Here is a 26315-nt window from a genome sequence, read left to right on the forward strand (position 1 = left end):
AAATACGAGTTACATTTGTCAGGAATTTAATTCAGCATATATTTATATATATTGAATTCTCCCTGTATGCAAAAATTTACCACATTAGGTTCTATGAAGGGTACAAAGATGAGCCAAAACATAGTAGTCCCCATAATCAAGTTTCTGATGTTGATGATATGTGCTGTAGGGGATACAAGACAAATACAAAAATAATTATATGGAAGACAAAATACATTGGACAAAAACGAGGCCAAAATGTTACAGTCAGGGTTCTTTCCTTGTTTTGTTTTCAGGTCCTCCAAGCCAGGCCATGTGGGCTTTGGGGGATAAGATTGCATCTTCCATAGTGGCTCAAACTGCAGGTATCCCAACTCTTCCATGGAGTGGCAGTGGTAAGAAATTATTTCCTGTTTGTATCTTAAAGTGTAGAAAAGCTCAGTAGAATATTTGGGACTGTGGCCTCAGGGCTTAAGCCTGCTTTAAAATGCGTTGGATATTTGACAGAAATAGAATACACATTAATTAATGGTATCTTGTATCTCCTGGCTTAATTATTGTACCTATGATTTTATCACGTCTTAAGGATGTAAATTTTGTACCAGGTATGCAGATGCTAAATTGTAATGTAAATGATCTTGGGACTTAATTTGGAGAAACTCTGAGAAAACTCATCTGGTTCTGTGGATTCAGATCTACTCTGGGTAGGCTAGAATCTTCCTCAGAGATGGACTTCTTAGGTGGAATAGGCCTTTGAACCTGCCTGGGAGGTAACTGGAATCACTAAGAAAAAGCTAAAACCCACCTACTCAGATGTTTGCCTGCCAGTATTTTCTTTTTTCTTCCTTCCTTCCTTCCTTCCTTCCTTCCTTCCTTCCTTCCTTCCTTCCTTCCTTTCTTCCTTTCTTTCTTTCTTTCTTTCTTTCTTTCTTTCTTTTTCTTTCTTTCTTTCTTTCTGTTTATTTAATCTTTATTTTTAAAATTTTATATTGGAGTATGGTTGATTAACAATGTTGTGTTAGTTTCAGGTGTACAGCAAAGTGATTCAGTTATATATATACATGTATCTATTCTTTTTTTTATAAATTTATTTCTTTTATTTATTTATTTTTGGCTGCGTTGGGTCTTCATTGCTGTGCACGGGCTTTCTCTAGTTGCGGCGAGTGGGGGCTACTCTTTGTTGCAGTGTGCAGGCTTCTCATTGCGGTGGCTTCTCCTGTTGTGGAGCACAGTCTCTAGGCGCGCGGGCTTCAGTAGTTGTGGCACATGGGTTCACTAGCTGTGGCGCACAGGCTTAGTTGCTCTGTGGCATGTGGGATCTTCCTGGACCAGAGATCGAACCTGTGTCCCTTGCATTGGCAGGCGGATTCTTAACCACTGTGCCACCAGGGAAGTCCCTCTATTCTTTTTTGCCAGTGTTTTCTTGATTTGAGCCCACAGTCTATTGATAATTTGCTTTGCTTGTTTAATACCATTCAACCTCTCATTTGCCCTTGATGTGGAAAAATGAGGTCAATAATAAACCTTTCTTTCAGACATGCAGAAGGATGAATTTTTTATAAAAATGATTTATTCTTGATGAATCCCTTGAAGAGTGCCTTGTGAATTATTATAGCTGATAACAATATGAACTTCTGTTTTTTTGGTACTGAAGCACAGAGAGCAAATATACACTAAAACCTCTTCCGAATAGGAACTACCATTGTCTTGAGTGAGAACAGATGTGAACTCTTGTTACTCTGGCTCTCCACGGGGATTGCAATATCCTCTCCAGACCGGCTGGGTCAAACAGTTTAAAATAAAACGTTGAATTTGTTCTTGTTTGAATGGAGAGGCTATACCATTCCCTTTGTGGCTGAGTACAGGGACATTCAGGGAGTATGGAATCATGACTCTGCTGAGGCCAATAAAACCGCCATTTCCATTTCCAAGAGCTCATAAAGATTGAATTATTTCTCAGACCTTTGGCCCTGGAGCAGCCCTGAACACACACATCAAAGGTATTTTGCCTGCTGAGTTTATGTGAGAAGTCTGACGTGCTTTTCTGTTTGTTTGTTTTGTCTTGTATGTCCTTGCATTTTTTTAAGTTGCTGCTTGTTAGCTCTCTTGGCTTTTTCCAGCACCAGAACCCAAGTGGCCAGGTGTTGCTATAGATAAATCCTGCTAACTCCAAGGACTGATCAGGGTTTTATGGTATCCTTCTTTCTCCCATCTACCCTCAATTTTGGATAAATATGAAACCATTTTAAAGAAGGTACTGGTGGTCCAGTGGTTAGGATTCGGCGTGTTCACTGCCATGGGGCTGCATTTAATTTCTGGTTGGGAAACTTAAGATCCTGCAAGCCGTGTGGCACCGCCAAAAAAACAGTGGGGGGAAATAAAGAAGGTATAAGCAGAAAATTGACAAGAACAGAAGCTTTTGTAGCTGCTTTTAAGTCACTGTTATCTATTGCAGGTCTTTGTGTGGACTGGCACGAAAATGATTTTTCAAAACGTATCTTAAATGTTCCTCAGGAACTATATGAAAAAGGTTGTGTGAAGGATGTGGATGACGGGCTGAAGGTAAGTTACTAACTCTAGGGAGTGATGTTTCTCAACGGACCACTTATGGTCCCAAATACAGGGATTTGGAGCCTGGTTCATGATGTACACCCACGATGGCATTAGGGTTGTAAGACCAGGAGGTATAGTGTATGAGGAAGTGACCTATGTTTCACAAAAATAATTTAAATTTGTTTTGAAGCAAGCCGTTCACTTGGACAGAACATTTCTTAAGTGGTTAAATCAGAGTTTTAAGGAGGTTCTGATTCTATTCTCTACCACCTGTTAGTGTTTGTGTGTATGCCGGGGGAGTTGGGGGCAAACAACACTTTTTGCCCTACTTGAGTTCAGAACCAAGAAGCCAGGCAGAGAGAGATCAAAATGTCAGCTTTATTATGAATAGAGATGATGGTGAAAATGGTTTAAGTGTGTAGCAGCAATCAGATTCGTAAACTGAATGTCAGTTAAGCAGGCTTGCTCACTGGTTACTGGTGGTGTAAATGACCGCAGAGGCAGAGCTTTTGCCATTCAGTTTATTGTATGACTGAGAGCTGGCAAACAGCATCTGTTCTGTGTAGTGGGCTGATCCCAAAGGGGGAAAGGCTGAGCTATACATGCTCAGTTTCTCCTTCTGAACTGACCAATCACAGAATTCACTTTTTCCCTTGGGGAAGAGTGAGGGAGGGAGCTGATAGAGGCTGAAACTATTACTCTAATTATTGTCTGTCCATGTAGAAACACGAACCCAAGCAAAAGGAGGTCGGCTCTCTAACATTACTTTTTCTTTCTTCATAGTTCTCTCCAGTTTGTTCCCCTTTCACTTTTTAATTAGTTGGACGTGTCAGTTATGCCTCCAAGGAGGTAATGAAGGAGGCTATATTTTAGAAAAACACACTACTCTTGTTTGACTTGTATGTTATAAATTCAGGAGGAACACTGAATGCTCAACTAATTTTGCTCTGTTGTTTGCATTTCAAGTTAAGCATCCTGTAATCTCCTTAATAAGAATTAATATTTCTAATTGAATGGCTAATGCTATGTTCTATTTGCTATAATTTGCAAAAGAGTAGAAGCCCTTTGTAGGGAATTAGCTATTTTGCTTATCAGTTAAAATTCCTTTTTTTCCTGGTTATAAACATAAAATTTTCTGGTAGAAAATTTGGAAAGTAAGAAAAGAGATGATAAAACCCATAAGCCCACCATCCAAAGATAAGTCTTGTTAACATATTCATATATTTTCTTCCAGCCTTTTTTGATTCATAGATTCATATAATGATAATCTTTATTAGTAGATTCCCATAACTATAATTATTATGATAATTGTAAAATTAAGGTCTTACTATATACATTGTTTTCGTAATCCTAGGTTTTTTTCTACCTATACATAAGCATTTTCCTCGTGGCATTAAAATTCTTCTAAAATATTTTAAATGGATGACCTGTGCCTAGAGCTTTTATATATTTTTAAAAGGCCTGCCTTTTTCTTATATCATGTGGGCTACCCTATTTTTTTTAATATAGTGTTTTTTAAAATTTATTTATTTTATGTATTTATTATTATTATTTTTTTGGCTGCATTTGGTCTTCGTTGCTGCGCACGGGCTTTCTCTAGTTGTAGCGAGCGGGGGCCACTCTTCGTTGTGGTACATGGGCTTCTCATTGCGGTGTCTTCTCTTGTTGCGGAGCCCGGGCTCTAGGTGCATGGGCTTCAGTAGTTGTGGCACGCGGGCTCAGTAGTTGTGGCTCGCGGGCTCTAGAGCGCAGGCTCAGTAGTTGTAGCGCACGGGCTTAGTTGCTCCGCGGCATGTGGGATCTTCCCAGACCGGGGCTCGAACCTGTGTCCCCTGCATTGGCAGGCAGATTCTTAACCACTGTGCCACCAGGGAAGCCCCCCCTATTTTTTTTTAAGTCTTTCTCACAACTGTGGCTGTTTCTTCATTTATCACCCAGTGATTGAGTTCATCATGCTAATTTTGTTTATAAGCATAGAAGTGAATAGTTAAGAGAGTTTAGAAGAGATGGGACTGTGAGTGAAGGATTTTCATGCCTAATCTACTGACAAAAATTAAAATGTGACACTTTTTCTGGTGACACTTTTTTAGATATTGTTACAATGTAAACCGTGAAAGACTGGAATGTTTTGACAAAGGAATGACTCAGTTATTTTAAACTTTTGGTTAACTTTTCCCCAATTTACTTTTTTGCCTTAACTAAAATATGGACATCTTCCATATCATTGCATGTAAAGGCTACCTCATTCCTTTAATAATAGCATAGTAGTCTAGTAAATAGGTATATCTTGATTTAACTGGCTCCTTACTTAATGGATATATAATTAAATATTCAAAAAGTTTTGGGATCATCACCTGATCATTATAAAATACTGTAAATGTGAAAAGCACATTTAGAGCATGTGTTGAAAATTAGTTTTCTGACTACTTTCATTAATATTTTGGTATCTTGTTATTTTTATCTTTATCAAAAAGTTGAGTGAGAAAAATTTCTGGATATGTGAGAATCCTGATTTGTTGAGTCTTATGTGTTGTCGGAGGGTCAGAAGCTATGCTGAGGCCATCAGCTTATAATAAGTGAACTGTGTATGTCTTTTTGTCTTTTTTTTAAATAAAAATTATGGAATAAAGACAGTGTATACTCTGGTAACTTGAAAATAAAATAAAATAAAATAAAAATTATGGGTAATAGACAAATTCCTGCATCTTATGAGAAATTCTAATAATACAGAAATATATACAGTAAAAAGTGAAAGTTTATATCTACTCATCTTCCTTTTATAAATCACCGCTGGTGGATTTTCTAGACTTATTTTTTTATACTTACATATGTAAGTGTGTGAATGCATACATAATTATACGTATAGTTTTACTTTGTTTTTGACCTATATGGGATTATCTTAGATTGAACCATACAAAATTGCCAATATTCAACCATTTTTTTACCTACCAAAAAAACGCAATTTCTTCTTGTTCAACCCAATAGTACAAATATTATTCAGGTACTTTTTTTTCCCACCTAATAGTATATCTTCAGGATCTTTCTATTTTGCTATATATAGACCTGCCAAATGACAGCATTTTTAAAGGGAGAAAATGCCAGTTTTCTCCTTCCCTACTAATACCATTCTCATTTCCATTTTTCTCTTTCTTCTTGAAGGCAGCGGAGGAAGTTGGATATCCAGTAATGATCAAGGCCTCAGAAGGAGGAGGAGGGAAGGGAATCAGAAAAGTCAACAATGCAGATGACTTCCCTAACCTCTTCAGACAGGTAGAGTACAAGCTGTCATTATTTATTGGAACTAACATGTATATCAGAGATGCATGTAATTTGGATGTCCAGAAAATATTTAGATTTTTTTATCTACAGCTAATCCTGTCTTTCTTTCTAGCCTCTACCTGCTTATTAGCAGGGGAAAAGAATTAATAAAATGTCCAGTTCAATTTAAGGTTTTATTCATTTAGGTAGTTCAAGCAGTAGAGTTATTCTGTCTTATATAGAATTGCTCAGTTTCTCAGATAGCTCTTCTGCATATGGTTTGTGTGGCTCATAGGAACTCATAGTAACAAGCAAGAGTCAGTACCTTTCTACATTTTTGTGCCCCTCTTCTGCTGGCACTTTAGACAATGTATGTGACACGGTTAATTCCTGATCTGGATGCTCTTGGCCTGGCCTCACTCAAGCTCTTTGATTGACTTCACCTCACTTCAGTTCAAATTGGCTGCAGGCTCCTGAGTTTCTGTCATGTGTTCTGGCCCAGCAGTCTATAATACCGTGGCCTGTACTGCATGGCCACCACACCCTGGCACAGGGACCCTGTGGCAGGCCCATGTTCTATGAGAACGGAGGGTGGCTCAGGAAAGCTAAACCTAGGATCTCTCTCTGCCTAATCCTCTGATTTGCAGCCAAGGATGTGGCCATACTACAAGTTGGTTGTGGAGGCCAAAAAAATGATTTCTTTTCAGAATCTTAAGAGAAAGAATCAGAAGACAGGAATCTCTTTTTCCTGCCCTCAGAGTCACCCTTACATACTTGACTCACTTTTTTTTTTTCTCCTACCAATACCCAGAAAAAGAAGAGGCAGAAAAAGGAAAATTGGGACACCTTCTGGGCTTTTCACTTTCCTAGCTTCCCACTTTTTCTTATTTTTCCCAGCATCTTTTACTTTGTACCATCTTTTACTAGTACCCCTAGCTGCATATTATTTGCCCCCTTTTTTTTTTTAAACCATTCAGCACCAAACTTCTTGCTTCATTGTCATGAGCTAAAGAGAAAAACTCTGTGAGCTGGGTCTTCCATGATTTGATATACTAGACAAAGAAAGTGATAAAGGTATTGTTTTGCTGCATTATCCTATTTTGAGTGTCAGTATTTGAATATTACCTGTCATTTACTTTATATTCCTTCTGTAATAATTCTAATTTCATAAGTAGGTCAGTGCATGTTAATTTTTTAAAATGTTAACTCCTTTAGAGAATTCAAAGTTACTTATTACTGTGGAATCAAGTAGTTGAAATATCTAGAATACTAAGATTAGGAAGTTTTATGTAAAAGTCCTTAAGTTCCAGTAATGATTAACTAAGTAACTCAAATCAGTCCTCCCACTGAGAGCAAATTAGGAAAGGTGGCCAAATTAAAAAAAAAAAAAATCTGTTTTAAGGCACTAGAGATCTTTCAAGGCAATGAAGAATTTGGGGGCTAAGATATAGGAGAAGAATGAAACCCAGAAAGGTCTCATGTTTGAGGCCATTTTTTACCTAGAGATATCCTTTAGTTTGAGACGAAGCATTTGAATAGCTGATTAGGGCTTCCCTGGTGGCACAGTGGTTGAGAATCTGCCTGCCAATGCAGGGGACATGGGTTCGAGCCCTGGTCTGGGAAGATCCCACATGCCACGGAGCAACAGGGCCCGTGAGCCACAACTACTGAGCCTGCGTGTCTGGAGCCTGTGCTCCGCAACAAGAGAGGCCATGACAATGAGAGGCCCGCGCACCGCAATGAAGAGTGGCCCTGCTCGCCGCAACTAGAGAAAGCCCTTGCACAGAAACGAAGACCCAACACAGCCAAAAATTAAAAAAAAAAAAAAAAAAAATTAAAAAAAAAAAAAGGCTGATTAGATTTTTCTACAGTCTTATAAGACTAAAAGGAAAAAACTTAGACTGTAGGGTTTGCTGAGGAGGGTTCCCTGGGAAACCTCCCACATTTTAGGTTGGGATCTTGAAGGAGTAAGAATGAACTAGAAATAGACCAGTTCTCAAAGGGACTAAATCTCAGCTTCAAAATGCTCAACTCTTGACTCCAGCATGGTGTTCTAGGGTTGCTAGCATCCCTAGCCACCAGCAGGAAGCAAATATAAATTCTCTCTAGAGAAAGGTAACATCCAGAACCTCAAATTATTTCTATTAATTTTTCAAATGCAGTTTCAAGCAGTCAATTAAAAATAAGCAGGCATCACAACATTGTAAATCAACTATACTTCAATAAAATAAATTTAAAAAATAAGCAAGCATATCAAATTATGTGTTTGAAAATCAAGAAAAATAAAAGCCAATAGAAACAGACCCACAGAGGGTTTAGATAATGGATCCATCAGACAAGGACTTTAAAGTAACTATATTTAATGTATTCAAGGAAATTAAAGATAAGATTGAGAATTTTGGCAGACAACTGGAAACTATAAAGAAGAAGCAAATGAAAATTCTAGAACTGAAAATGCAATAACTAAAATTAAGTGAATAGAGGAGTTTAATGGCATATTAGATGCAGTTGAAGAGAGAATTAGTGACTGGATGATAGGTCAGAAGAAAATTCAGACTGAAGCATGAGGAGACAAAAAGGATGAAAAATACAGAAAAGAGCATGTGAGAGAGTATTTGCAAAGATGACCATGATAACTCCTCCCATCCCTATATACACACCTTTTTATAGTATGATTTTGCCTTCTTCCCACAAAGAAATAGAGTCTTTCTTTCCCACCCTTTGAATTTTGGTTGGCCTTGTGACTTGGGTTGACCAATAGAATGTGGTAGAAATGGTGTACAAGTTCCAAAGCCTAAACTGCAGGTGGTCTTGTAGTTTCTGCCCTTGCCCTTTTGGAATGAGCCTTCGACTTGCCTTGTGAAAAGCCCAGTTTAGCCCTCTGGAAAAGAGAGGCCACACAAAGCAGAGACGAGTTATCCCAACTGAGGCTTCCTAGACCTGACAGTCACCAGCACCTTTGAGACATGTAAGTGAGGCCACGTTAGACCATCCAACCCCAGTCAAGTTGCCAGATGACTAACTACGTGAGTGGCTCCAAGCCAAGATCAGCAGAAAAACTGCCCAACTGAGCCCAGCTCAAATTGCTGTGAGCAAATAAAAAAAAATGGTCAGCGTCCTAAGTCACTAAATTTTTGGTGGTTTGTTAGGCATCAATGGATAACTGACCCAGAAATTGATACCTAAAGGTGTAATACTGCCCTAACAAAAAAGTAAAATATGTGGCATTGGCTTTGAGACTGGCTCATAGGTGGAGGCTGGAAAAATGGTAAGGAGGTTGTTAATGAAGGCTGGAAGAATGGTGAACAAACTTTTAGTGCAGGATGGAAAGGCAGTGAGGGAAAAGGTAACCCATGTTCGGTAATGACGGAACAATTACCTGAGGTAACTTGGAAGGTAGAGACTGTATTTAGTGAACTTGTAGACCTAGTTAAGGAGATCTTTTTAGATAAAGTGTTAACAGTATCTGTTGAATGCTTTTGGTTGCTTTTGCTAAGGAACTATAAAGAGGGATGAACTAAAGAAGGTGTTTCAAACTTGTTGAGTTTGAAAATAGAACTGTTTCTCATTCCCAATCTCTCCAGCTGGCAAAAGATTTTCAAAGTAAAAAATGACTTCAGAGTAAAGACCAAATCAAGAATGCCTGGGAGATCCTTTAAGACCTCAGAAATATTTAAGACAGTACCTGGTAGATTACTCTCTCAGCTAGAAAAGAAGGGCTTCTAAGAATTTTAAAGATGTTGTCCCACAGCAGCCTGACAAGCCCGAGGTACAGAGAGGTCTGTGCAGAAAAGTTATGGATATGTTTTTGGCGCAAGTAGTGAATTTCCAATATGATTCATAGGAAAACCACAAAGTTTCTGAGAGAATTCTGTTGATAAATGCACCAAAGGGACTAAAGGGACAGAGACAGTTCAGACTTCAAAGAGGCCTCTGGGACTTTGATTTTCTATGAATAGGAAGCAGACTGGAAAAGTTGTTCAGCTGTAAACATTAGTAATTTCTAATAATAAAAGAGATTTTTCAGATTGTGGAGCCAGGAGCCCAGAGGGCAGCTAAGAGCAGAGGGGAGCCATGGATTAGGAAACCACTCACAGGGAGCAGAACAAGACCGTAGTAAAAAACAAAGCAAACAACAAAAAAAATCCCGTGCCCCTGGAGTAAGGGAACCTCACAACATCTGCCCGTCTGGATTTCAGAATTGTTGTGGACCAGTGACTGCTATGTACCTCCTGTCCTTTCTTCTTTGAATAGGAGTATCTTTTACAGTTATTCTCTCCCCATCTCATCATTAAATGTTGGGGGTGTTGGGGGCAGATAACTTGTCTTTTTAGTTCCCAGATCTTTGGATCAAGAGCACCTGAGGAGCTGCACCCAAGGAGTCTCTTTTGCTTGTGGACTTGACTTATGAGAAAGTGGACCTCAAGCCTGATGCCATGATTGGATGACTTTGGGGGTCTTGGGAGGGGGTGAGTCTATTTTGCATGTGGGAGGTATGTGACTTACTGTGGCCAGAGGGCGGACCATAGTAGATTGTTTGCAGCGATGGCCGCAATAACCTCTCCTGTTCTTGAATGTATAAACCTTTGCAATGTGACTTTGCCTTTCCTCCCATTAAGAGGTGGCATCTCTTTTCCCACCCCTTGAATCTTAGCTGGCCTTGTGGCTTGCTTAGACCATTAGAATGTGGCCAAAGTGGTATTGTGTAAGTTCTAGAGGCTAGTGCTTGTGAAGCCTTGCAGCTTCTGCCCTCACCCTCTTCTTGGAACACTGCATTGAAGAAGCCTGGTCTAGCCTACTGGAAGATGGAGGCCACATGCAATAGAGATGAGCTGTTCCAGTCAAGGCTCTGTAGACCTACTGGCCAACAGTCAGCACAAGTCAGCAGACATTTGAATGAGACCATTCAGCCCCACTCGAGCCACCAGATGATGATGTGCACATGAATGACTATAGCAAGACCAGAAGAACTGCCCAGATGAGCACAGCATCATGAGCAAATAAAATGGTTGGTGTCCTAAGAAAGCCACTGAGTTTTGAGGTGACTTGTTATATAGCAAAACAAAGCATAAGAGATACAGAGCATAAAAGACAGTGAAATGATCTAACGTGTACTTTGAGTCTCAGAGGAGAAGAGAGAGAAAATGGAGCAGAAGCAATGTTTGAAGAAATCATGGAGCAGAAGCAATATTTGAAGAGACAATGGCTAAGAATTCTTCTGAACTAATGGCTAAGAATTTCCTGAAAAGATACCAAGCACAGATTCAAAAAACACTATGAGCCCTGCAAGGAGAAGTACAGAGAAAACCGCATCTAAGTTTATCAGAGTAAATCTGCCACTCCACTCCCCTAAAAAGACAGAGAAAAGAGAAAATCCTAAAGCAGCCGGGGAAAAAAAGATTACTTTCAAAGGAGTAACAATAAGATTGATAGCTGACATCTCAGTAGAAACAGTGGAAACCAGAAAACATTTAAACATGGTATCTTTAAAATGCTGAAAGAAAATAATTGCTAGTGTAGAGTTCTGTATCTAGTGACAGTATGCTTCAAAACTGAAGATGAAAGTCCTTTGACTACAACAATACTGTATATAATGTAACGTGAACCAGGAAAGTATCTAGTCTAGAACAAGTTGTGCATTTGGTTGTTTGGAATTGATGGCAGTATTTTGCCCTTTTGTGGAATTTGTGTGTGTGTGTTTTCAAAATATTTGTTCTTTGCCCTTGTAACACACTGGATGTTCATACATTTTTGTATTTATCAATTAATATTCGTTATATAACTAAGAATGCAGTATCTTTAAGAAGGATGAGGGCATGAACTATATTTTATTTATTTTTGTATTTCTAATGATTAACATGGTCCCTGACACTTCTAGGCATCTGCCTGTTGAAATGGAAGGAGCTTATCAAGATAGAAAACGTGCTTACCACTTAAGAATTTGTTCTATTTCCTTTTCTAATATAGGTTCAAGCTGAAGTCCCTGGATCTCCTATCTTTGTGATGAGACTAGCCAAACAATCTCGTCATCTGGAGGTGCAGATCTTAGCAGATCAGTATGGCAACGCTATCTCTTTGTTTGGTCGTGATTGCTCTGTACAGCGCAGGCATCAGAAGATTATTGAAGAGGCACCTGCTGCTACTGCTACTCCAGCAGTATTTGAGCATATGGAACAGGTATGTATGTGAAAAGCTCTAATTTTTGTTTTCTTACACAGAACTACTACTCATTTAATTCATATGCCAATCTGAGAATAGTGGAATTTCAAGCGGTGGTTCTGGATAACTGATAAGATTATATCCTTTTCCTAGAGGAAAAATAAAATAAAAATTCTGTTCTTCTCCCTCTAGTAGAGATACCAGTGAACACTTCAAACTCTAAATTAGTTAACGCTTTTGACAAGAAATCAGTGTACTATTTTGAGTAAGGATAATGAAGAGAAATGTTTTGGGATTTTTTAATCTTATTGTCTGGTTCTTTAACAAGCTCATGATAAGCAGGTAGTTGCATTTTCTAGATTGATTATCCTTTAGTCTTCAGATGAATTTGTTCAAGTCCATTGTCTCTTAAAAGTTCCTCTAAGTATCTTTAAAATTTACATAGTCTATATTTTTGTATGGAAAATAATCTCTCAGCAGTTTTACAGGGTCCCTTGGAAATAGTTGTAGTTTAGGAGTCTGAACATGGCCTTTTCTGGAACCTTGACTCAATCTTCATCTTATTGGAGATACGTTTTCCATCTTTTTTCTCCCTGATTCCAAAGAAGCTGAATATATGGTCGTCTGTATTTTAAGTTTAATTTCTACGTGTGTGTGTGTGTTTGTGTGTGTATTAAGATTGATTCTTTAACTACTGTAATAAAGAGGCCTCCAAAATACAGTGGCTTAAACAAGGTGCAAGTTCTATTTCTCTCTCTCATCATAGCTCAGAGATGAGCTGGTGCCAGGAACCCCGGTTTACTGCTTTGCTATTACTAGGAGGGGAGTCAGCAAACTACAACTAGCAGGCCAAATCCAACCTGCCACCTGTTTTTGTAAATAAAAAATTTTTTTTTTCTGTTGTTTTTTAAAAAAATATTTATTTATTTATTTATTTTACTTTTGGCTGCGTTGGGTCTTTGTTGCTGCGCGTGGGCTTTCTCTAGTTGTATCGAGTGGGGGCTGCTCTTCGTTGTGGTGCGCGGGCTTCTCACTGCAATGGCCTCTCCTGTTGTGGAGCATGGGCTCTAGGCTTGTGGGCTTCAGTAGTTGCAGCACGTGGGCTCAGTAGTTGTGACTTGCAGGCTCCAGAGCGCAGGCTCAGTAGTTGTGGTGCTCAGGCTCAGTTGCTCCACGGCATGTGGGATCTTCCTGGACCGGGGATCGAACCCATGTCCCCAGCATTGGCAGGCGGATTCTCAACAACTGCGACACCAGGGGAGTCCCTGTGAATAAAATTTTATTGGAACAGGGCATGCTAATTTATTTATGTATTATCTATGGCTGCCTTATCACTGCAGTGACAAAGTTGAGTAGTTGTGACAGAGACTATATGGCCCACACAGCTGAAAATAATTATCTGGCCTTTACTGAAAAAATTTGCCAACCCTTGTCCTAGGGTGTCATTACCTTATGATTAAAGCTAGCTCGCAAGAATATGTTCACACTGTAGCCTGTGGGAGGGGGAAAGAGAGGACTTGGAAGGCAAGCATATAAAAATATGAGCCAGAAGTCACACATACTACTTCTGCTCACTTTTCACTGGACAAGATTCAGTTACACAATCACACCTAGCTGCAAGGGATGTTAGCAATTGTAGTCACTAGCTGGGTGGCCATATGCTCAGCTGAAATTCAGGAGATTCTATTACTAAATGGATGACGCAATGAAAAATTACTGGAGGGCATTTAACAATCTGTATCTGCTCCTCTGGCTACCCATTATCCTTTCACACCCTTTTTGTCACTCTTGGAACATTCTTAGCCTTTCCCCAAAGAAGACAGCCCAAAGTCCCACCTAGTTACTATATTCAGCCCGAAGTCCAACTCTCTAGGTAATGTACAGTCCTCTCTGTTATATGTACCTGTGGCTTTGTATGGGCCAGTGACCTAGAATACAAGTTACCTACCCCTTGTGATTCCTCCTTTCACCATATACAGTGGTGGAGTAGGAACAGGATAACTCCCATTTGGAAAAAAGAAGAATGAAAAATAGGCAATAATCACTGGTCCATAGCAGTTATCAAATTCTTCTAGGGAGGAATTGTGGTGATTTCCTGTCATGTGGTGGAGTAATACCTCAATTAGCCCTCTGGCTGCCCCTGGTTCTGCTCTCTGGAAGTAAATTATTTGCCCATCATCCCTCAAAGCACCGTTAAGGCCTTTTTCTCTGGGAAGTTCTTCCTTGTTCACCGTCCTCTATGACTGAGCTTTGGAGACCATACCTTCTTTGGCAGAGCTTTCACCGCTCACTTCCTCCTGGTGCAGGGTTGGGGCCACAAAGATGACTGTGATTATCAATCATGGGTTTTGAAAGCCAGATTTGTGGTTTGTTTAGAAACACAGTTCCTTCAAAACTTAGTAAGTTTCTGGACTCTTTGCTTCTAGTCAGCTTCAGGTAGGAGTAACCACACTCAAGGTTTCTGGACATAGTAACTTTTCCTCTTTATTTACTTCCTTCTATGTTCAGCCCTCTTTCTCTCCTCAATTCAGTACTGACTACCTTGAGGCCAGCTGATACTAAAGCAGCCCCCTTGACTTGATCTTTGGCACTGGGTTGCTTCAGGGTGAGAATCTAATCTTCTGGTTTGGGGATACAAAGGCATTTGGTTTTTTTTCACATTCTGACTTTTTCTAACCACTTTTCTTAGGGCTTAGTTGGTGTTTTGTCCGCATTCCAAGTTATTGTAGGAGACAGTTTACCAAATGTTTTCTTATGCCTAACAAGGAGGCCACCAGTTTTCCGGTCTGCAGTATCTGTTTCCTTGAGAGCTGCTACCCTGTTGTTAAGTCAGCATCACATGCTTTAATTTTCTAAAATATCAGCATCCTACCTGAATTTAATAGTTTCTGTATTGATTAGGGTACAGGTTAAGCTATTGTAATAAAGAGATCCAAAAAAATACAACCACGCAATAGGATAGAAGTTTATTTTTCCTTCCAATCATAATCTGAGGTGATCTCTCCAGGACCAGTAGGACCATTCTGCTCCATGAGACCATCTTGGGATTCAGGTTCTTTCTGTTTTGTTTTGTCATTCTTAGTATGTTCTCATCTGCATGGTGAAACGGGCTTGCACTGTCATGACCATTTCTAGTCCATAGAAGGGGAAAAGCCAGGAATAGAGGACAAGCAATTCCTTTTCAAAACATGGTTCAGGGATTATGCATATCACTCACCAATGCTGACGTTGCATTGGTTAAGACTTAGTCACTTGCTTTAAGAGAGGGTGGAAAATCTAGTCTCTAGCTGGACAGCCATGTTTCTAGGAAGAATTTCTCGTATTCTAGGAAGAATACTAGAAATACTAGGAACAAGGATACAGTGCAGAATCTCCCATGGTGTTTTATTTTGCTTTTGTGTGCTTATGCCTGATTGGGTGGGGTTGCCTATGACCCCAAGTGAAAACCACTGTCTTCACCCACCTTTGAGCTGAGTTTGTCTTCCCTGTGCAGGAATCTTGTGAAATAATCAGAGAGGGTGAAATTCACTCTCACATGGCTAAAAGCCTTTATAAACACTGGCTCTTTGAGAGGGAGAAGCTATAGATAAGTAGTAGCCCATCAGCTGGACAAGGTGACATACTTATGTTGCCTTATCTTTCTTCTTTGAGTGTGCGGTGAAACTTGCCAAAATGGTTGGTTATGTGAGTGCTGGGACTGTGGAATACCTCTACAGCCAGGATGGCAGCTTCTACTTTCTGGAACTGAACCCTCGGCTACAGGTGGAGCATCCTTGTACAGAGATGGTGGCCGATGTCAACCTGCCTGCGGCACAGCTCCAGGTGAGTCACCCTGCTCTTGATCAGAGAGTTGCTTACAGAAGTTTGGAATGTCAGAGATGCCTGCAAAACTGGTTCAACCAGCGTCTGATAAGAGAAAATGCCTCTTATCTGAGTCTCGTGTAATGTTCATCTCTTGCACTCTATGGCTTGGGATGTGTGGGTTGGTTTTCCTGATATGGTACAAATCTAGGAATATTATTATTTTTTAGCCAGACACATCTGATATAAAATGTCATATATCAGAAAGAAACTTCACAAATAATATGCTTTACTCAGTTGTTTAAATTATAGGAAACCTTACAAACATCGTAATTGTCCTCTACTCCTTTTTCCTAGTGCTCTATATTGAAGCAATTCCACCTTAGAGTGGTGGCTGAGGTTATTCATGGCAAGAGTGTGGCAGCACACATTTATTTTTTTAATGTTTAAAGTGCTGGCTGTCAATATTATTTTCTCCATTCAGCCCAGGAAACAAATGCTATGGGAAGCAGTAGTAGTTCATGATGAAGTTTGATATTATTTGTAAATAACATATTCTTTGCCCACGTTGGTAACCCCTTCTGGTCCCCAGTGGTCCCTATTAAGGAACCCAGTAAATAAAGATTTATATACTTTTTCCAGTGGTTTGTGGCGATAATTATGAAGTAATTATGACATAGTTAGGACTTTTTAGCTGTCTGAACTTGGAGAGCCACTGACACTGACTCTTCCCTTGGATATTTTCATTCTCATCCCTTGATGGGGAAATGACAATTAGAGGGAAGCTCATGTCTATTGCATTAGGGATTTGGGGACTTTTTAAGGAGTGGGGAGTATTTAACAACTTACGTGTGTTTTGTTTCAAGTAACTTAGAGTCACCTATTCAGTGATGTAGGATGCAGGCTATAAAAATAGGGTGTTTTAGGTGGTGGCTACTGAAATGAGAAATCTGATAGCTTCCACATTTTAAGGCAAGTAACTGTGAAAAATGAGTGATGTGTGTTTTATTACCTTTCAGATTGCCATGGGGATCCCTTTGTACAGAATCAAGGATATCCGTATGATGTATGGGGTATCTCCCTGGGGTGATGCGCCCATTGATTTTGAAAATTCTGCTCATGTTCCTTGCCCAAGGGGCCATGTTATTGCTGCTCGGATCACTAGTGAAAATCCAGATGAGGTAACCCATCACTTAAAAGGTTTACACTTTTTTTTCCCCTGTGAACTTTAATATTAAGATGCTATCTGAGGGCATATCTGAAATATCTTGGGACTTCCTCTGGAGAGGGAAATTCATAGAGGCTTCATCAGAGCAGACAAATAAGTAATCACTGTTCCGTTGGTCATTTAGACCTATTTAGTCACTGTAGAGTCCTCAGTGGGTCCGTAGCACTGGACATTGGCTCGCAAGCCTTTATGATTTTTGTGTATCATTTCTGCTTTTGTGTGTGTGTGATTACACAGAACCTGAACAATGAGTGTATGAACGTTCTCTTCCTTGGAAATATAATATCATCTCATATTCTTCATTCTCTAACAGGGTTTTGTTTTTTGTTTTTTTTTTTTGATTTAAAAAATGTATTGCATGTAGTTAATTTACAATATTACATTAGTTTCAGGTGTACAACATAGTGATTCAATATACTCCATTTACTGACTGTAGTCCCTGTGCTGTACAATACTCCTGTAGTTTATTTATTTTATGTATAGTGGTTTGTACTTCTTAATCCTCTACCCCTATATTTCCTTTCCTTCCTTCCCTCTCCCTCTTGTTAACCACTTGTTTGTTCTCTATATCTGTGAATCTTCTGACAGGGATTTAAGCCCAGCTCAGGAACAGTTCAGGAACTGAATTTCCGCAGCAATAAGAACGTTTGGGGCTATTTCAGTGTTGCTGCTGCAGGGGGACTTCATGAATTTGCTGATTCTCAGTTCGGTCACTGCTTTTCCTGGGGAGAAAACCGAGAGGAAGCAATTTCGTGAGTATAATAGCATTTGATTGCATTTCAGAGAATAAACTTGTGCTAATCTTCAATGAAGGTGTGAGCATGGCAATGGGAATCATGTATTGCTATAAAAGTACTAATATGAATAACCTTCTTGAAGAAATATATCTTTGACTGTACTTACATTCATGTTGTATTAAATTTATTCAGTGTTTGGCAGATGTTTTTCTGTCTGTTGCCCTGAGCCTTTTCAAGTATTTTTGCTTTCAATGTTTTTAATAAACTTATAAAATTGATTGCTTTAAAGATATCACATTTTTCTATAGAAATGGTGTTGTTATTGGGAGGTGGAGGTAGATTCTTGTCCAAGAACTTGACATATGTCAGAGATAAGACCTGTTATTTGTCATCAAAATAAAGGTATAGCTGTAAATGTCCCGTAGCCATTTAAAATAATAAAATGAAACTGCTTATTACATGAAAAGGGCATAAGGGGACTGTCCACATTGCTTATATGAGAGACCTCAGTGAGCTATGAAATATACACACAGCGTATAATATAACTGGTATATCATAAGTATTAGTTAATATTCTATTGAGCGTAAACATTAAATATTTAATAGCAGTTTTGCTTGCCTGAAAAGTAGGGCTCTAGGAGGTAATTTTGACAGGTTAGATATTTTAGAAGATCTATCCAAAATTGATCTAGTTCTATTTTTTAATTGTCTATTTACTTGAACCAAGCATTTAATACTATTCCTTTTACCTTTAAACTGCACACATAGATTGTGTAATCAGTAAGTATTTATTAATAATGTTGGTTTTTAATAATGTGTTTAGAAGTTGGGAAATCTCAATTTTTCTCTATTTTGTCCTCTACAATTCTTCCCACTTATTCAAAACTATAAGTGGAGTTTTCAGAATTAAAGCAATGCTACCAGAAAAACCATCTGGTATAAAAGTTGCCTTTTATTTTTCTTTCACAGTCCTATCCTGCTTTGCCAAAGTGAAGAAGGTTTACACTAGAGCTTGCAAATTGGTGGCTTTCCAACTAGTCACAGCCACAGATGTGTTTTGATTGTCTTGTAGAGTGTTAGTTTTTTTAAATCGCCAATATTTAAAAATTGGGAGATTGAAATAAATACATGGATTTCTGTCTTCTCTTAAAAAAATAGGATGATGGTTGGTTTTATATTCCACTTGGCAAAAGTTAACTGAAGCTTTGTGTGACTGCTTCTTTTAGAAGAAACACGAACTCTCTGTTCACACAGCTCCCATCCAGTCTGCCTCACTCACTTACATCCCCAGAGTGGCCGCTATTGGTATTTAGGTTTCCAGTCCTGATTGGCACGCCACTGAGCATTCTCTACAGGACATGTCTTACGACCTGCTCCAAAAGCCTTGCTCCTTACTTCCTGACCTGCTCTGTACATTTCACTACAGTATAAAGCTACCAGGTTAATGTTTAGCATATGAAAATTATGGTCTCTACAATAAGCTTGCCCTTTTTTTGGCCGCGCTTTGTGATATGCGGGATCTTAGTCCCCCGACCAGGGATCGAACCCACGCCCCCCTGTAGTGGAATCGCAGAGTCTTAACCACTGGACAGCCAAGGAAGTCCCTAAACTTGCTTCTTAACACCATGCTAAAGTTCATTCTTCAGCTCAGAGTTTGTTTCTTCTTTCTTCATTATATTAGGTCTATATTCTTCTGCTTGGTGTTCATATTCTTCTCCAGAATAGCCCCAACCCATATTTCCCGCAGACTGTAATCTAAATACCATGAGAACAGGACCGTGTCTGTCTTGTTGCTGCTGTCTCCCCTGAACATAGTAAGCATTCAGTAGATGTTTGTTGAATGAACGGACTTGCCCCTCATTCCTGTCCTCATACCCTCTGCTTCAATCATAACATTCCCTGAACACAACCCCTACTTTATTTCTTTTTTCCCTTTGTTCTTGCTACTCCCTCTGTCCATCCATTCATTCACTCCATTCAACAAATATTTACTGAATATCTAATGACTCTGACAATAAAATGAGGATCAAGATAGGGTCTGTGCCCTCATGGAACTTTATGATCCAGAGTAAGAGAGGCAAATAAGCGATTGAGCACAATGTAGGAAGTGCTATCTCTGATAGTGGGATTACATAAGGGTGTTATAGGAGCGTAGAGCTGAGTCAGCTAACTCAGTCCAGAAAGGGTCAGGGAAGGTTTCGCAAAAGGAAGTGACATCTAGATTGATATCTGAAATATGTATGGGAATAAGCCAGGCTGAGATAGGGCATAGAGAGGAGGATGGAGGTGGGAAACAAATAATGTTCTAGGCTGAGAACTCCTGGACCACTTGGAAGAATATTTCTGTCACAGTCATCATCCCAGCTTAACTTTCATCCCATTTCAGATCCCACATTCTTTTTCTTTTTTTGAATTGAAGAATAGTTGATTTACAATATTGTATTAGTTCAGGTGTACAGCAAAGTGATTCAGTTATATATATATGTTTTTTTCAGATTATTTTCCATTACAAGGTAATTACAAGATATTGAATATAGTTCCCCATGCTATTCAGTAAAAACATGTTGCTTATCTATTTTATGTATAGTAGTTTGTATCACTTAATCTTATGTTCCTAATTTATCCCTCCCTCCTCCCTTTCCCCTTATGGTAACCGTAAGTTTGTTTTCTGTGTCAGATCTCACATTCTTTATGAAACCATAGGGAGGTGGATTTTCTCCCCTCCTAGAACCGCTCCACACTTTGCTTATATCTCTCTACTGGTATTTATGATATTATGTCATATATTTTTAAAGTGATTATTGTCTCCACATTCTCTCTCCCTTAAGAGTCTAGTATGTGTCTTGAGTCTGTGAGATGCATAATAAATATTTGTTGAAGTAAGGACCTGCCCTGTTCAGCATAACACTGGGCAGAAATATACAGGGAAAAACCCCATAGTATTTGAAATTTTGTTAAAGTTAGATCATTTAACACTTAATTGGAAAGTAATCAAAGTAATGAGCAAGTCATTCCACAGATGGCTAAAATGCAGCTTAAAAAAAACACCACTGTCACACGCAGTGTCAGGCTAATACCTGACTTTCCCCAGCCAGTTACCTCCATTGTATGGAAACCTTTAAATTAAGGTATTAGCGTTTGTAAAAATTCACTGAACAGTATACTTAAGTATATTTTATTAAATGTAAACTTTACCTAAATAAAATAAAAAAGGTGTAAGGCGGGGAGAATTATGCCCTAATTCTAGTTAGCCAGCAATAAATGAATGGAATGATGGGAACAGTGAAAACTGGGTGGTTTGCAGATAGTTTATTCTGTATTCTGTATAATGAAATGTATGTGATCTGCTGATGCTCTTATGGTAATATTAGTCAGACTCGTAAGTTTGCTGACTTCTTGAAAATTCTATCTGGAATGAGCACATATATATCTGCACCCTCATTTGTTCTTGGAACTGTCTGTCTCTCTCCCCCGCCTCCTGAAACTCTAAAGGAATGAAACGATTCTTGAAAATGATTGAAAAACACTAAAACATTTGTTGCTGAAACAGAGCTGCTTCTATCCTTCTCCCAGAAACATGGTGGTGGCTTTGAAGGAACTATCTATCCGGGGCGACTTTCGAACTACAGTCGAATACCTGATCAAATTGTTGGAGACTGAAAGCTTTCAGATGAATAGAATTGACACTGGCTGGCTGGACAGACTGATAGCAGAAAAAGTACAGGTGTGTATTTCTCCACTTACACAAACAGCTTCTGGGATTGGGTTTTTATAGGCTTGTGGTGTGATCAGTCCATGCTGCTAGATAAAATTTATTTGATTCTAATCTAAATCGTTCTTGGTCTATGTGGAAAAATCTAGGAGTCAGTGTGATTTTAGCACTGTAAGAGTTCTTGTGCCTGTGTTACACAGTCACTTTATAGGTTGTAGTATTACTTCCAAGGGTATATTTGAAGAGAGGCACGCAGGGATTGAAATACTTTCTCTTTCTTCACTTGATGTTAAATCTGGTTCAGAGTTACCAACTTTTACATCTGTCTACCAAGCACTGATGAGAGGGGCCTCATTTTAATCAACAGAAGTTACCCTTTGTTCCTGAATGGCTGGGCGAATATAAATTACTCAAGATTTTGTATAAAATTGTTAGATTCATGTAAATTAGCTGGAGGTCCAAATTTTGGTTACACACCATTTTTCTTTGAGATTATCAGTAGCCAAATCTTTGCACCTTTTTAAGTTTATTTGTGACAAAAGCTTGTTTTTGAGGTACTCTTCGATTGGCTCAGTGGAAATCTTAGGGAGGGTGGAGGGAAAGGTGTTTTTCATCTCTATTCAAATGAGGCCTCTATTCAGATTCTAAAAATAAATGTGTTTTTGTCTCAAAAATCAGTTGGGGGCTTCCCTGGTAGCACAGTGGTTAAGAATCCGCCTGCCAATGCAGGGGACACGGGTTCGAGCCCTGATCCAGGAAGATCCTACATGCCGCGGAGCAGCTAAGCCCGTGTACCACAACTACTGAGCCTGTGCTCTAGGGCCCATGAGCCACAACTATTGAGCCTGCGTACCACAACTACTGAGCCTGCGTACCACAACTACTGAGCCCGCGTACTGCAACTACTGAAGCCTGCACACCTAGAGCCCATACTCTGCAACGAGAAGCCACCACAATGAGAAGCCCGCACACCACAATGAAGAGTAGCCCCTGCTCACCTCAACTAGAGAAAGCCCACGTGCAGCAACGAAGACCCAATGCAGCCAAAAATCAATAAATAAAATAAATAAAAATTTAAAAAAATACTTTAAAAAAAAGAGTAAATGTTAAAAAAAAATCAGTTGGACAATAAGGATGGAGACTCTCAATGGTAGCTGATTCTTCACAGCACATTTGAGGCTGATTTAAATTGAGGGGCCATGGTGCCAACTGACCCTGCTTTTGATCTGCCCTCTTTTCCTTCTTTTCAGGCAGAGCGACCTGACACCATGTTGGGAGTTGTGTGTGGGGCTCTCCACGTGGCAGATGTGAGCCTGCGGAATAGCATCTCCAACTTCCTTCACTCCTTAGAGAGGTAGGCTTTGCTTCTCATAGTCTGTGCAAGCTAACCAGTGGTCCTGAGTACAGGACTGAAGTTCAGAGGCCCATTTATTCTTCTCTCTCTTCCTGGCAGCTTGTGAGTACTACTTGTTATTCACTGACCATGGAGGCAGGGGAGAGAAGGGATGTAGGAGTTTATGGCAAATGATTTTGGGGCTCTAAGGGCAGATTCTAGAAATTGGTTTATACCACAGTTAGAATAGGTTGCTTTTTAAAAACTGGAGTCCAGCTGAAGTAAACATTCTGTTCTGTACAAGCATCAAATCTCTCAAAGCCCTGGTGATGAAAATCTGGTGTTTTACTCTAGCAAGGAACCCTGAATATTTCATATATGACCTGTAAAATTTCAGGAATTAATAATTGAGGCTGATATTCAAGATGACCTCATGAGTCTTTCAAGTATGTGTGGGGCTAAACTCATTTCCAACACTGGTTCTGAAGACTGAGCTCTGCCTTTGAGTCCCTGGAGGAATTGTCCACAAGGATAATCACTTTATAGCACTTTAATCACAGGCACTTTAATTCTTTCTGTGTTGTTAGACTTACATCAGCTCCATTTTGAGGTGTCTGAAAGGAAGAAAAGAAACAAAATTTTAAAAATTGAACTGAGATTTCAGTTGTTCAAGTCTTACCATGAAGATCTTTCACTATGTTACACTTACGCACTAAAACTGTCATCAGCTCACATTTCCCTTCTGTATCAGATCTAAATCCCTCAGAGTGACTTCCAACTCCCGATATACTATGGCACCTTTTTACCACTTGAGCCATACTCATTTCTATTCTTCAACATGCAGTCTCTAACCTAGTTAAATGGTTTCCCTACTGGTGTACAGATATGTCACACATAATCTCTCCTCTACGAGCTCCCCTTACCTTTTTAACGTTACTTTAAATTTATTTTTAAAACTTGTGTTTTGAAATAATTTCAGACTTATAGAAGAATTGCGTAAATAATACAAACAACTTCTATGTATTCTTTGTCCAGATTCACCCATTATTAACAACTTGCCTCACTTGCATTTTTACTCCCTCCTTTAATTATTATCAAAGTCTTTCTTGATAGCGTTTCTTTCCTTCCTTGGCAATGTCCTTCCCTTTCCCCCTCCACCCAGCCATGGCCTACTGCCTTTTTTTTTAAGACCCCAAATAAAATTCAGTTGATAAGGGTAGATGAGGGTTGATTGCACTGGAGCTTTTCTCCTTTTTTAAGTTTTAATTTTATTTATTTTTAAGAACAGGTAATATATTCACATGGTTTAAAATTCAAAAGGCACAAAAAGGTATGTAGTGAAAGGTCTCCTTCTTACCTCTGTTCCCTGGTCACCCAGTTTCCTTCCCTGTAGTCAACCCACGTTACCAGTTTTTTTCTGTAATCTTTCAGACATATGGTAAGTTATATAAGCATATATATGTAACATTTGGTTCTTCCTACCACCTATTTTTTTTTAAACACAAGTGGTAGCATACTCTGAAGCTGTCCTACACAATTTCACTTGCTTTTTTCATTTAACAGTGTATTTTAGAGAGTATTTCATGTTAGTGCATAAAGGGCTTCATCTTTCTTTTTTAATGGCTGCATAATATTCCATTATATGGCTTTTTTGTAATTTATATATCAGTCCCTTACTGATGGTCCTTTAGGTTGTTTTCAGTCTTAATATTCCAGGAAATGCTATAACTGATAACCTTTGAGATTCCCTTGTAAACTTTTAGAACTTTCTAGAAGTGTCTCTCACATTGTTGTTCTTTCAGGGGTCAAGTCCTTTCTGCTCATACACTTCTGAATACAGTAGATGTTGAACTCATCTATGAGGGAGTCAAGTATGTACTGAAGGTATGCTGAACCCCACTGAAGCCAACATTGTACTTTTTGCCTCTCTCTTTGTCGACTTGCTTCCTTTAGGTCAAGAGATGGGGGGGAAGTTTGGTTTACTGCAGGGCTGGGTGTTAATGAAATTATAATCATTATTAGTGTCAGTAGCCTTGTGTCAAAGCAGTATTTTGTGATTCTCTGAAAATGTTTTAGCTGTTGCTTAATTTCACATATGCAGCTAAGAGATAAAGGAGACAGAGCAACCAGAGCAGGGAGATGCATCTAAGGTCCGCCCTCTTTGCTTGCAGCAAGGCTGAGCCATGCCCACAGACACTAGTGTTCAGAGCACCAGTGCCATGAATTTCCTTCCCCTCTGGCAGAGCTTTCTTACCTAGATCTCTGAGATACCGAAATTTTGTCTGGGACTCCCCCTGGAAGGGACACACTGACTTGTCTCTTCGGGTTCTCATTTCCTACAGGTGACTCGACAGTCCCCGAACTCCTACGTGGTGATCATGAATGGCTCGTGTGTGGAAGTAGATGTGCATCGGCTGAGTGACGGAGGACTGCTCTTGTCCTATGATGGCAGCAGTTATACCACGTACATGAAGGAGGAGGTGGATAGGTGAGTGGCTGTTTAAGGTCCATTTGCTGGTCATTGTATCAATCTTTTCTCTCAGTAGTCACTAACTCTTGGGATTTTTCAAGGTCTTTTTGTGGATTCTATTCTAATTTAAAAAAAAATAGTACATGCACTTAACAAAAATTTCAAGAGTATTAAGAAGTATTTATAATTAAAAACATTGTCTCTGGGCTTCCCTGGTGGCGCAGTGGTTAAGAATCCGCCTGCCAATGCAGGGGCACAGGTTCGAGCCCTGGTCCTGGAAGATCCCACATGCTGCGGAGCAACTAAGCCCGTGTGCCACAACTACTAAGCCTGCGCTCTAGAACCTGCGAGCCACAACTACTGAACCCCGCATGCCACAGCTACTGAAGCCTGCATGCCTAAAGCCCATGCTCCGCAAGAAGAGAAGCCCCGGCAATGAGAAGACCGTGTACCACAACGAAGAGCAGTTCCCACTCGCCGCAACTAGAGAAAGCCCGCGCTCAGCAACGAAGACTCAACGCAGCCATAAATAAATAAATGAATGAATGAACGAATGAATGAATGAATTAATTAAAAAAAATTGTGTCTCTGCCACTCCTGTGCAGGCAGACAATGAAAAATAAATTCCCCTTTTTATATGCTACCACTGTTAACAGTCTCATATGTTTTTGCAGAAATTTTGTCTGTATATACAAGTTACATATATGTACATACTGTTTTTCTTTAAATATATTCACAAATAAAAATAACATTTAGTTCTATACCTTATTTTTTCCTTTAACATATTTTATACTGTTCAACACCAATCATGCAGTGTGGCTGTGGTAATTAACTGAATTAACACATGGAAAGGTTGTAGAACATTGTCTGTGATATAGTAAGAGTTCAAAAAATGGTAGCTATTACATCAGCATCACCTTCATTTTATTTTTTCCTTGATGGAGGTACCTATTCTTTTTAATGGTCGTATATTATTCCATTATATGGATGTATCATAATTTATTTAATCTGACCCTTACTGAAGGAAATTTGGGTTATTTGGCATTGTAAACAAAGATGCAAGGGACTTCCCTGGTGGCGCAGTGG

General features: G+C 39.3%; 1 protein-coding gene across 4 annotated transcripts in view; it reads left to right on the forward strand.

Annotated features, from left to right (window-relative positions):
- The window catches only part of ACACA (acetyl-CoA carboxylase alpha), a 231396-nt gene that overhangs the window by 60393 nt on the left and 144688 nt on the right, over window positions 1–26315 (forward strand). For 3 of the 4 annotated variants that reach the window (XM_061177170.1, XM_061177167.1, XM_061177168.1), the window contains 11 exons: window positions 276–374; window positions 2435–2541; window positions 5692–5802; window positions 11758–11967; window positions 15601–15771; window positions 16770–16931; window positions 17567–17730; window positions 21288–21438; window positions 22677–22780; window positions 24562–24643; window positions 25102–25247. In XM_061177170.1, the coding sequence (XP_061033153.1) occupies window positions 276–374; window positions 2435–2541; window positions 5692–5802; window positions 11758–11967; window positions 15601–15771; window positions 16770–16931; window positions 17567–17730; window positions 21288–21438; window positions 22677–22780; window positions 24562–24643; window positions 25102–25247 (1507 nt within the window). The remainder of the gene's footprint in view (window positions 1–275; window positions 375–2434; window positions 2542–5691; window positions 5803–11757; window positions 11968–15600; window positions 15772–16769; window positions 16932–17566; window positions 17731–21287; window positions 21439–22676; window positions 22781–24561; window positions 24644–25101; window positions 25248–26315) is intronic. The other variant, XM_061177169.1, reaches the window with a different exon arrangement.

This window comes from Eubalaena glacialis, chromosome 19 (genome assembly GCF_028564815.1).
Source record: "Eubalaena glacialis isolate mEubGla1 chromosome 19, mEubGla1.1.hap2.+ XY, whole genome shotgun sequence".
NCBI classification, from domain to species: Eukaryota; Metazoa; Chordata; class Mammalia; order Artiodactyla; family Balaenidae; genus Eubalaena; species Eubalaena glacialis.